Source organism: Seriola lalandi, unplaced genomic scaffold (assembly GCF_002814215.2).
Source record: "Seriola lalandi dorsalis isolate HSWRI2012SDOR001 ecotype SW California unplaced genomic scaffold, Sedor1 jcf7180002054770, whole genome shotgun sequence".
NCBI classification, from domain to species: domain Eukaryota; kingdom Metazoa; phylum Chordata; class Actinopteri; order Carangiformes; family Carangidae; genus Seriola; species Seriola lalandi.
Genome location: NW_019525323.1, coordinates 176,950 through 189,449, shown reverse-complemented (window position 1 = coordinate 189,449; position 12,500 = coordinate 176,950). Strand labels below are relative to the sequence as shown.

The window sequence follows — 12,500 nt, the reverse complement described above, 5'->3', positions numbered from 1 at the left end:
TTGTAGTCAGTTTTTGTCTCTTTGAAGTCACTTTTTGTCTCTTTGTAGTCAGTTTTTGTCTCTTTGAAGTCACTTTTTGTCTCTTTGAAGTCACTTTTTGTCTCTTTGTAGTCACTTTTTGTGTCTATGTCAACACATTTTGTCTCTTTGTAGTCACATTTCGTCTCTTTGAAGTCACTTTTTGTCTCTTTGTTGTCATTTTGTGTCTCTGTCATCATTTTGTGTCTCTGTGTAGTTTGTCTACATCTCTTTGTAGTTATTTTACTGACCTTCCATCAAGAAATGTTCCCAGTTGCTTCAATTGATTTCAATGATTTGAGTTGACTGGGACTCTGACCCAGAGGTCCCCTGACCCTTTGGGGCCCCTGGGGCCGAGTCAGTAATCCATCCATAGTATAACAGACTATCACATCGCCAAACTGAACCAACAACAACTGTCCGTCACAGACCGTCACAGAGCTGGTTCTGTGGTTGAAGGTCAGAATGAGACTCAGTGTTGAGGAGTTGATCACCTCTGTTCTCTCTCTCTCTCTCTCAGGTCTCTGGAGCAGAGGGCGAACGAGAGCAGTAGTAAAGTGATAGAGCTGGAGCGAACGGTCAACGAGACCTCCTGAGGTCGATGTCAACATCTCCCCCACCTGACCCCCTTTACACCCCGTGATGACCTTTGACCTTCCCCCCTCTAGAGCATGGTTCAGTGTCCTGGAGCAAACCTCATACAGTAGTTTCCACTGCTGATTGTTTAAGGTCATTTTTTTCTGCCATCTCTGCTCAATCAGATACACTGTAATAGTAATCATTAATATTATTAATAATAATGATAATAATAATAATAATAATAATAATAATAATAATAAAGGGGCACCGGTTGCCTTAATTTCTGAAGTAAAAGTTGCACTGAATAGTTTTTACATGAGTCAACATACCAGTTTTTATAGTTGTCTTAATTGACCCGGCTTGAAACACTGTTAAAAAATCACATTCAGATAAATTCAAACAGATCTAGTGAAAATTTAATTCCAGTGGACAGTGTCTTAAAATATGACGTGAGGCTTTTTACAGGACACTGACGAGGACCTCTGTATTTATAGAAACCTTTTTTTTTGTTGTCGTTTTTCAAAGATTTATTTCTCTTTGTAGTTGTATTTCTTTTTATTATTAAATGTTTATATTCAATTCCATTAATGCATACATCACATTTTGATACTTTTTTTTCGTGTTCATACTGTATTTTGTGATTTTATTTTATTGTACTCTTTTATGTATTGTTCATATGTCTTTGTCTGACTCGAGGGCTTAGCTCTGGGTTCATGCGCTTATGTGGAAAAAATCTGAGAAGTTTCTAAATATTTTGAGATGTTTAATGCAGTTGAAAGACCAAATGTCATTTCATTTATATAAAGACACCTGTAGACATTTTATTTGGGACGTTTACGTGGGGGCTTATCAGTTGGCAGCTTCAGTAAGTCTTTATTCTTTTCCTTTGACACGTGCGGACCATGCTAACGACTTCTGAGGAGTCAAATCAAAATTTGAGCCTTTTTTTTTTTTTTCTTCTGCAAAATAATTTGAATTTTGGTCATTAAACGCATCTTAAGGAACCACATTTTTCAGGTTGCTCTTACAGATGTTGGATGAGAGCAGCCAAGTAGCAAAACAGTACGTCAAAATAACTATCATGCATCCCACGATGTTTCCTTTGCTTTAAGGAATTGTTCAACTCTTTTTGGAAAAATTTGCTTATTTGCTCTCATGTCTGAATGATGAATATGAAGCTACAGCTAGCCGCTAGCAGCGGGCCGCTAGCAGCTGGCCGCTAGCAGCAGGCCGCTAGCAGCTAGCAGCAAGCCGCTAGCAGCTAGCCGCTAGCAGCTAGCTCTGTCCAAAGCTGAGAAAAATCTAGCTGCTTCCAGTCTTGTAAATTCACTAAACAGACATTACACTTGTTGTAACAAAGCAAGTGAGAGTTTCCCAATATGTCGGAACTATTCCTTTAAATAAGAAGTGTCTGAATGCGTGACGGAGCCACAGATTTCACCTCCTGCACTAACTCTTTCTGACCTTTTATTCCTCACTTTGCACACTTCCACTGTCAGAGTCTTTATCTGCTACTTTTTCAGCATTTGCCAAAAAAATAATTTCTTCTCAGAAATTTAAAAAAAAAAAAAAAAGTATCTATTTTTGTAAATATGTGTTGTTAATAAATAAGGAAGTCTAAATGTGTCTGGGATCTGTAGTTTATAAATAAATTCATAATTCATTCCCAGTCTATTTTGGATGCTGTGTTGTTGATAAATTATGAACGTAAAGAGGCCGCAGGGTTTGGTTGGGTTTTGAGTTTGATGATTTACAGAGTCACGGCTTTGAAAGTCTTAAGTGTTCATTACAGATACATTTCTGAGCTTTATTGGAATCATGTTCGTTTATGTGTGTTACAGACCAAACCAGACACGAGGCCAGTTCACTTTCCATGTTGTAAATACGAACAGTCGCCCCATTTTATGAAAATTCAGAAGCCCAGAAATTCAACAAAGTGTGAGGGTGAATCTGCCAACAAAACTGATCCCAGCCCAGTTTAGAGACGAGAACACAAGATTTGTATGTCTAGTTCTTTGTAGATCAGTGGCTATATTACTGTCAGATCTGCCTTTTCTCTATGGTAAAATAAACTTTATCATTATTATGGTATCTTAGTGTCGAGGAACCGACATATTCCTCACTGCAGAGTCTAACAATTCTACAAGAGAGATCATAGGAAACGCAAGATATTTGATTTTATTTTGAAATTTCCATGAACAATTCTCTTCTAGTGAAGTCTGAGACTAAAGCAGCCAGTGGAGAGCATTTTTCCAGAGTCAGATTTCATTTCGATGTTGCTTCTGTGTAAAGGCGGCCTGACTTTCTGGCTTTCTGTCTTTTTGCATTCAAATGAATAAAGTATTTTCCTTAGTAAAAGCATACTTCCTGTTTCTGCGTGTGGTCTGTTCATGACAGTTTTCTTCTGGGTGTCGTGCGGTTGACTTACTCTGCCTCTCTTACTAAAATAAACTGTGGTATTGTGATGATAATGGGTTGTGTTTCTAGTTTTACCACGGAAATACCAGGGTTCACATCATGAACCACTGTTTTGGCCACGGTACAAACAATGTAAAACAATATGTACTTTTTGTAAGTTCTGGATTCATATGGAGGACCACATGTACCAGTTATAAAAGTTATAAAACATTTAATTTAATCTAATTGGACGCTAAAAACAGGAATGAATAAAAGCTTTTACAAATGAATTAATTAATCCATAAATACATAATTACTAATAATTTCCTTAATTGATATTCAAATTGGCAATAAAAAGAAGAATTATGGAAATTATTTACAAATAAATATATTCATCCATTAATAAATAGGTCAAATTAAAAAATGGGTTTATAAATAAACAACATAAAACAGTCCTTAAATACATAATTCAAAAATAAAAATATAAAGATAGAAAATAAATGGCCAAATTTACAAACTAAATTTAGAAAAAAAGTTTAGATAAGGTGTTTTAATACTTTGATAAATCCCTTTTAATACATTTACTTGTAAATTCTTCATAATTGTTCTTTTCTTGTACTTTTAAATCTCATTAATGAAATACTCAATAATTTAGTCTGTTTTCGTAATTAAGTTAATGCTTATGTTAATGTTTGTTTTTATCGTCCAATTAGAAATCCATGTACAACAACATGTTTTTCTAAATCTCTCTCCACATAATTGTTTTTTTAATGGGTTTTTGATTATTGTAGATAAACAACTTGATCTGCTGGGTCAAAAAAGTATAAATAAAAGTACATACAAAAGCTAAAATGCATCTTTCAGTTAAGGATCGTAATTTGTTGCAAGCTTCAAAGCATTTTTTTTTTTTTCTTTTACAACTTTAAATCACGTTAAGGCCAAACTCCATTAGGACAGAAAGGAGTCTCATGGTTAACACGCTGGTGTGTACAGGAGCTTCTATCTCCTCTAAAATGACAAGGCTCCTAAAATAGATCCGCAGCAGCGCCTCATAACAAGTAGTGCGAATCGCTCTGACAGTCCCAAGACAATACACAGTCCCGCAGCTTCACAACAGTCCGGTCTCGTAGTAACGCAGCAACAATGAATCCCAGCACCGCTCCAGTTATGGTGCATCGTGTTTGTCATGAAATCCATATAAATAACTGAGCAAGACTTTCCCAAAAAAAACGTGTGATGAAACAGAGAGTGAATGAATAGACGAAGGAGCTGTGATCTGATGGTTCAGGGTTGCAGGAGTTCTCAGACACACAATGTTAATTATAAATGAAAGATCCTTCTCTTGGAGGGAAAGTTTCTGGATTGTTTTTTTAACAGCCTGGTCTCATCAAATTCAAAATAACACTTTTTTTCTTGATCATCATTCCTCCAGGTTTTTTTTTGTTTTTTTCCTCTAACCTGAACTTAGTATCTGTGTTTTCATCTCTGCATTTGGCTGCAGTACTAATAGTGGAATTTCATAAAACACTGTTCATTTCTTCTGGGTATTTCCTTGGAAATCAGACATAATAACCCAGACAGATGGGTCTGCTGCCGACAGAAACCTGATCGGTAAGCAAGCTAGTTTTGTTTTTGCTCATTTATCAAACCAAGATCTTTGTTTGAAAACATCGTCTGCTGCCAAAAAGCCTGCGGTTAGAGAGAAGATGAAAACCACTCGCCTTGAGATTTTACATCGGCTGTTTTGACAGATATAGTGGAGGTTTTTAAAAAGGGATTGAAGCCAGTTGGATATTTGAAACTTCAAATATGTTTTACACAGAAAATGTAGGTGTCTAATAGTAAAAAAATAAATGTATAATGTAAGATTCTTTAATTCAATTAGTAAAATCTGGATCTAAAAGTTCACCAAATCAAGTCGCTCATATTGGATTGGTGACGTTCAGCATTCAGGCTGCGGAGGATAAACAACTGAGTGTCATACTTGTTATTGAATAAAGAGTTTTAAATATATGAACCTTAGAAATACAGTTTTAAAATTTTTTGTTTATTTTCAAAGAAGTTCTCCTGCAGATTTTACCTGCCGAAATGAGAAGCCTTTATTCAGTGTCCTCTGTGGGGGACGAGCGGACCAACTTAATCTGTTTTTGTATGAAATTGAAGGTATTTAAAGAAACATTTGTAAAAAGTCATGACTTTTTAACCTTTAACCGTTCACCTTTTACCTTTCAGGCCTATACTAATTGTTAAATCAAAGAATTTTCTTCATTTAAAGGTTTGTGAGAAGTATTTTGCACAACTGCATTGCCGTACACTGCATGTTAATTGGTCTTGTAGGTTGGTTAATTGACCTGAGCCACACTGTCATCTCTGCCAGGCTGGTGCAGCAGGTTGGTTATTAATTGTAGGGATGGTAATTGACCCCCGACCCCCTCTGTTCACAGTCTGGCGTCTTGTCAAGTCACATGCAACCAAACAGGAGATATGGCATATGAGTCTGTAATTGGATGTACATGCAGTGGGTTGGATTATTTATGGTCAGTTATGGCAGGAACTGCAGACAGATGTGGGAAAAAAAACAGTGGAGGACGGTCAAACAGGTCACTTAAGGTCACTCCAGGTCACTGACGACTTGATGAAGCTGATGCTCCGGCGCAGTGAAGTGAAAGAGGAGGCTGACAGATGTGGCCTGATGTCTGACAGGCGACTGCAAATTACAGTAAGACATAAATGAAAGACCATTACCGTCATGACAGATCTGACACACACACACACACACACACAGTACACAGTACACATGCAGCATATGGACTCTGTGTATATGTGTGTGTGTGTGTGTGTGTGTGTGTGTGTGTGATTAGAGTCTGAGAGTGAGATACTGACAGTGTGCTTGTGTTTCGTGCGTGCACGCTCACCCTCTGCCCTACTTTCTGACTGATGATGCTGCAGAAAGGAGGAGGAGTGGGAGTATCCCACAATGCCACGCTGCTCGTCCCCTGGGCCGGATGGATGGATGGATGGATGGATGGATGGATGGATGGATAGATGATGCAGTTACTTGTGGTGCTGCACACACTGAACGTGTTTATTGTCGCCGCCCTCACGGCAGCTCGCGCCCATGCAGTTTTTAAAATCTGTGTCATGTCACAAAGATTAAAATACTCGACTTCCGGTAAATATTTTTTGAAAAATAAAAGCAAGGGTGTAATAGTTCAAGGTTAAATGCTCAGTTTGTTCACTCATAAAACATGAAAATGACAGTGTACCCATCCGAATAAACCAGTTCTGATTACTAATTTATATTCTTCATTTATAACTTGCTGTTCCATCATTATAGAAAATTATTTTATTTGATTTTAGACTGCAAATCATAATTAAATTACTTATTTAAGGGATCAAATTGTGGTCTCAAAACTTCCGTTGTGGATTACTCTTCATAAATCCGTGAAAAAATGAATGTTATGAATGTGTAGAAACAAATTTTATGTGTAAATGAAACAACCCAGATGACTGTGGAAAATAAGTGCTTTCTAATTCATCAGATTATTTTTTGAGTGAAAATACTGATCCTCATAACAGGTTTCAGAATTAGAATTGGAAACACGCTTGTATGTAGATTTTTCACATACCTACTTATTTTGAATTTCCCCTTACTGTTGTGGTGCTTAACAGACTAAATAGGCTAAACAAAGCAAGAAGGAAAAATCAGCAAACAGTAAATGTCATGAATCATAAATATAAAATATAAATTTAAATTTAAAATAAAATCATAGATATAGACCACTGTTTCCCTTTTCCCAGCCAAGCTTCACTCTCTTAGTAGAAAGTTGGCAGCCCTAATAATATATTTATCATCATGCTTTAGGTTTATATAGCCTAACTAAATGTAAAGGTAAGTGCTTTTATGTCATGAAAAAGGATAAGCTCAATTTTTCAGGCCATCTTTTATACCAATCCTCCAATAATCCTCTGCTCAGCTGTAATAAAACGTGCAGTTTTAGGAAACGTTGGCTTTTATTTTGAAGTTTTAAGCCGCTACACTTCCTGACTGACGTTAAAAGCTTGACGTAGCTCATTCCCAGTTGGTCAGAGGCTCGTGAGTGCAGCGCTGTCTGTTGTTCAGGCGGCTGCGCGTGCTGCCGTACCTGACTGCAGTATATAAAGGCGGTCAACGGTCAGAAATCACAACGGTCAAACCGCCTGAAACGATCACGTTGTGTTGTTCGCTAACCCCCACCCCTCACCCCCCCCTAAACAACCTTCCACTTCTCCTCTCCGCAAACCGGCATCTGTGTCTCCCCCCCCCTCCACAAGCCGGGGGAGAGGGGGGGTCCAGCGCGGGGCGAGACCGACGGGAGGACCGACCAGCATGGACCCCCAAGCGAAGGACCGCACCAGCACGGCGGCGGGGGGCTTCAGCGGTCGCCTAGCCTCCCTGGGAGCCGACGGGGGAGACTCGGAGTCCGGAGCCGGCTCGGAGGAAGCTGCCGTGGGCTGCTGCAGCGACACGTTCAGCAGCCTGCCCGAAATGGAGCAAGAGACTCTGGAGGAGAAATTAAGAGGACTGGCGTTCAGAAAGCAGACCTCGTATCGGTGAGTGGAGAGCTGGGAGGATGCTGGGACAGGATATTGTCCAGAGGACGATATGCTACATTTATTTATCCGTTTGTGCTTAAATGTCATATATTTATTTTCATATATGTTTTAATTGTTCTTGTGCTTTAAGCTAATGCTATTGTTAGAATTACACGTAAGCTAGCTAAAGCTTGTAAACACAAACACAAGGCAGAGTGAGGGGGATTATATCAGATAGTGTTTTGCCAGTTTTAAAAGCTAAATTGTCATGTAGCTACACCTGCTCTGGTGTGGCAGCTCTGGCTCGTCCGGGCTAGCCACGTTATGGTCACCATCATGCTGTTAACAGCCTCAACATGACACTGATAAACACACACAGAGCAGCAGCATTTCCCCCCCATGTCAGTGATGGATCAAAACAATTTTGCATACACGACAATGTGTGTGTGTGTGTGTGTGTGTGAGCACATTTCCCTGTGGTGTTGTAGCCCTGTTGTGTTTGGGGGTAGGGGAGAAACAGTATTGATTTTTTGGGCAGTGTGTGTGTGTCTGGATTTGTGTGTGTGTGTGTGTGTTTGGGGATGCCAGCAGCAGCCTGACACCCTGGTGCGACTGGCAGCTGCTGTTGATAGTGAAAACTGGCCATAGACCAAGCGCACACACACTCACACAGTAGTTTTAGCTGTCAGATGTCACTGTCAGGGATGTGTGGCATCTATCTATCTATCTATCTATCTATCTATCTATCTATCTATCTATCTATCTATCTAGTCTCCCAGTGGCTGTTTCTGTGTGTGTGTGTGTCAGCCTCCGTACTGGAAATGATCTGCATGTGGAGATCAAATCAATCATTTTAACTTGTATGTGTCTGATTGACTTGTTTGTGTGTGATTTGGGGCACTGTGGCAAAGCAGAGCAACAGTTTATGCATCCCCCAGCTGCCAAAATCCATCCATAGCATCAGAGCTTTAGTGCCAGGATGGCGAATTAACATTTGTACACAGTGATAACATCATATATCTTCTTGTCGCGGCTCGTTTTCACTCTCCATCTTTATGCATTTACCTTAATTTGACGAATATGTGGCAAAATAAAATCCATATTCTCTGATGTATAAATTAAGACTATATTCAATAAATTAATTTCAATTAGACTTAGACAGAAGGTTCATGGTATAGCTTTACATGAAGGGTTTTATTTCGCCAGTAATAAACACCACAGTCAGATTAAATATGCATCACATAAAGACATTAAAACACAATAAACCGGCCCATTTGGGAAGGAAATTCATCTCATTGGAGAAAGAGACGATACATTATAATCCCATTACAACCTATCTGACAAATGATAATGTGTGCTGTTGATTCTTTACTCTTATTTACTACTTTATGGTTAATCTGTTGTCCTTTTAAACACCCGCTTGACTTACATGCACCGGCAGAGAGGCACCACTCCTTCACTTTTATTGTACCATCAGTTACTGACTCTTTCTTCCTCCTGGTGTTTTCCCTGGGGAAACCATCTCAGATTAAGTGAGGTTTCCAGGAGATTGTGTGCATCATGGGTGAGTGCCGCAGCTGGTCGCCCTCTTCAATTTTCTAACTGCGGGAGTAGTTTGTTCTGATACAACTGTTGCCTCGGTGGAAAATGCTGCAGTAAACTGGTGGCTTTGGTGCATTTGGTACATTGTGCATATCAGAATCCTTTCTGGTTTATTATTAAAGGCTGATGTGAGATGAAGAATTCTGCAGGAATTCAAGTTTTGGAAGTAGACAGGAGAAATGAATGTGACATTTTGGATGTTTCAAGATGTGCTGATCATTCTTTAGCTGCAGATATACAGTTTATTGCAGTAAACGCTGGCGGAAATGTGAAAATACAGTCAAATGTGGGTATTTGCAAAAAGTAAGATGTTCATATTTGACGTGTGGAGATGCTTTAGACATTTTGACTTAGTTGACAGTCACTGTGTGCAAGCCAGGAGTCAGTATTTGAGACGTGGCGTTTTGCAAAACGATTTTATTTCTGGTCATCAAAAGCGTTTTCCACCTGTGTCACTCTTTGCAGCCGTTTCCCAGTCATTTCACTGAGCGCTCATGTTCTGTAAAAGGCTTCAATGGAATCCCTGGTTGGATTAATTTCATTTGGAAAGAGAAAACATTGGCTCATGTAACTGCTTCCCCTGTTTGGTGATGTCCACCGCTATGAATGTTTTATATTAATGGGGGAAAAGCTTTGTTTTATGCCTCTATGGTGAATGTACCAGAAGACTGTGAAGGGATTTTAATGTTCTCTATTGCACAATGGAAATAGGCCTATGGTTTTATTGTATTTTTAATCCTCAGCAGTGTGTTAATTGTATGTTAGAGACTGGACTGTAAAAATGCAGTCTGGTACCTTTTAATTATGTGTCTGTTTGTGTCTTTTTCTAACACTTCCTCACCAGACATGACAATTGTGCGGACACGCAGTGGGTGTAGGTTAACACGCCATGTCTTGGTGTTGTTTTGACCTTTCACCTTACTGGATAAAGCTGTGTATAATCTGTAAAGTTTTCTCTTCATGGACACGGCCATGTGAAAGGAAATGGCATTAGTCGGTCAAGGGAGATGGCTTGTAAGAAGGTAGTTTACATAGCTTTGAAGTGGCCAATGCCAAGAAGTGAACTACCATATGTGGCAGTATGAAAGAGCTGAGAAATGATGCTGCTGGACATCAAAGGGAGTGTGTGTGTGTGTGCGGGGGGGTTGTGGTATTATGTGTTTATGTCAGCGTAAGGCACGCGTAACTTATCTGCCAGACATTCGTCACACTTTGTCTGTGTGTGTGTGTGTGTGTGTGTGTGTGTGTGTGTGTGTGAGTGAGTGTGAGTGTGTGCGTTCCCAGAATACTGGGCCTCCTTTTATCTATTCTTAGACATCTCACCCGTCTGCGTGCATGACAGTCCTTCCTCAGTAAGAAAGACAGACGCAGTGTGTGTGTGTGTGTGTGTGTGTGTGTTTGTATCATGACCACCAGTTAGTCAGCATGCCTGTTAGTTTCGAAGACATTACTTCAGTTAGCTGGTTAGTCAACCAGCTAGACACTCAGTCTGTAAGTCAGTTAGTGAGTCAGGCAATTGCTTTTCCAGACACTTTAATTTCTACATCTCCATCTGTCCAGGTAGTTAGTCCGCTACAGTACCAGACTTCGTAAAACCCTCCAAACCTCTACAGTACCCCAGACCCTTAAAACTGAGAACAACACACGGACTCTGACCTGAACTCAGACGGAAACTATTTCTTCCCTGAACACTCTTTCTGACATCTTAATGTACCTGAAATCAATACCTGATCAATATCCCTTTTCCTGATGCCGCAATTGACTGAGATTAACGTGCATCTTAAAGCTGCAACATAGCTTGAATGAGTAGTGGGAAATATGACGATATACATTAAATATCATGGTAGTTATATTTTTACTAATCAGGGTGTATCGTATTGGGAAATTGTGGGCGAGGTGCAACTGAGGAATATATTTTCTGCACGTATTTTCTAATCTAATGGATAATTTTTTTCAGTAAAATGTCAGAAAATAGAGAAAAAGAAGAGTCCAGTGGAAATGGCTTAATCAATTATTAAGATAGTTGCCGATTGATATTCTGTCGACTGGCTATTTGATTGATCAATGACTCGCTTTTAGCTCCTGTTGCGAATCAATAAGAAGCACTGATTTATCGCAATTTAGGATATTTAAATGAAGTTTGGATCAATGTGATGACACATTTTGATCTTTAAAGTATTGAATTTTCTGAATTAGCAAAAAAAAAAACATGCAGTCTTGTCTGGTTATTTTATCCATTACCACACTTTTGTACAAACATCTTAAATTATACAGTATATTTTAAAAAATGAATGCACCCAACAAGTGGAGAACTGAAATTGAGTCATTAAATACTTAAAACTATTTGCACATGTAAAACAAAACCCTCAATAACTTATTTTATTGTTTGTGAGCATAGATTTGGAAACCATAAATTGTGTTAAAACATAACATTATATAATCACACAGTAAAATTCCACAAAGTCTACATGTGTTAATTTGTCTTTGAACAACAATTTGGCGTTATAGAAGCAGTGTAAAGAGCTCCGCCTTGCCTGCTGTCGTAAGACTCAAAATGTTTTTCATTTTCATCTTGTCGTCTTCCTCTCGTCATCTTCGTCCTCTGCTTTGAGTTTCCCATCCAGTTTTCCAGAACCTGGATCCACTTAAAGGCTTTGAGAGCTCATGTTTGCTGCCTATGATTGTTTGTTTGTTTGTTTGTTTGTCCCACTGTCAAACACTGTCCCCGGCTTCTTCTTTGAACCCCAGATATGAGAGCACTCTCACGATTCAACCTCGGAACATTCTGAATCACACATGACAAACTTTAATAATAACAAACTCAAACCTCCACCTGGCAAACCAACCAGATGCCCCCGACCTCCAACTGTGCTGCTAAAGATGCCAACATGGACGTGTTTGCCCAAGAGAAGAAAAGAAACAAACGCTTTGTTTCGTCACCCGGCTTATCATGTGGTGAGATTTCACCACCGCCGCTGTCGTCGTGAGAAATGCTGCAGAAACAGAACTGCCACGGGACGGGATGTCGTAACATTATTCCTCCACTGTTTACAGCACACTTCACAAACAACAGATCACAGTAACAGTCCAGTGTACCTCTGCGTTTCATGGCTTTTTAGAGAGACAATATACAGTATGGAAGAAAGACGGCATGAATAGCAAGAGGAGAGGAGAAGCAGAAGAAGATATAAATGTAGCTCGTGTTGCTACCGCTAAGCACCACCTGCAGGGGTAAACAGTGATCAAAGGCCTTTCATCATCTGATGCTGCCTGAATATAAAACTCGCTATTCAGCCTTCAATTAGGACAAAATACAGAGGGGAGAATAC

At 39.3% G+C, this 12,500-nt stretch overlaps 2 protein-coding genes across 2 annotated transcripts in view; both read left to right on the top strand.

Annotated features, from left to right (window-relative positions):
- The window catches only part of creb3l2 (cAMP responsive element binding protein 3-like 2), a 36,205-nt gene extending 33,245 nt beyond the window's left edge, over positions 1-2,960 (top strand). The window contains exon 12 of the mRNA XM_087179036.1: positions 539-2,960. Coding sequence (XP_087035162.1) covers positions 539-614 — 76 coding nt within the window. The 3' untranslated portion in view covers positions 615-2,960. The remainder of the gene's footprint in view (positions 1-538) is intronic.
- A 4,147-nt stretch (positions 2,961-7,107) lies between these two features.
- dgki (diacylglycerol kinase, iota) overlaps positions 7,108-12,500 on the top strand; it is a 73,089-nt gene continuing 67,696 nt past the window's right edge. Inside the window, exon 1 of the mRNA XM_087179035.1 lies at positions 7,108-7,587. Coding sequence (XP_087035161.1) covers positions 7,364-7,587 — 224 coding nt within the window. The 5' untranslated portion in view covers positions 7,108-7,363. The remainder of the gene's footprint in view (positions 7,588-12,500) is intronic.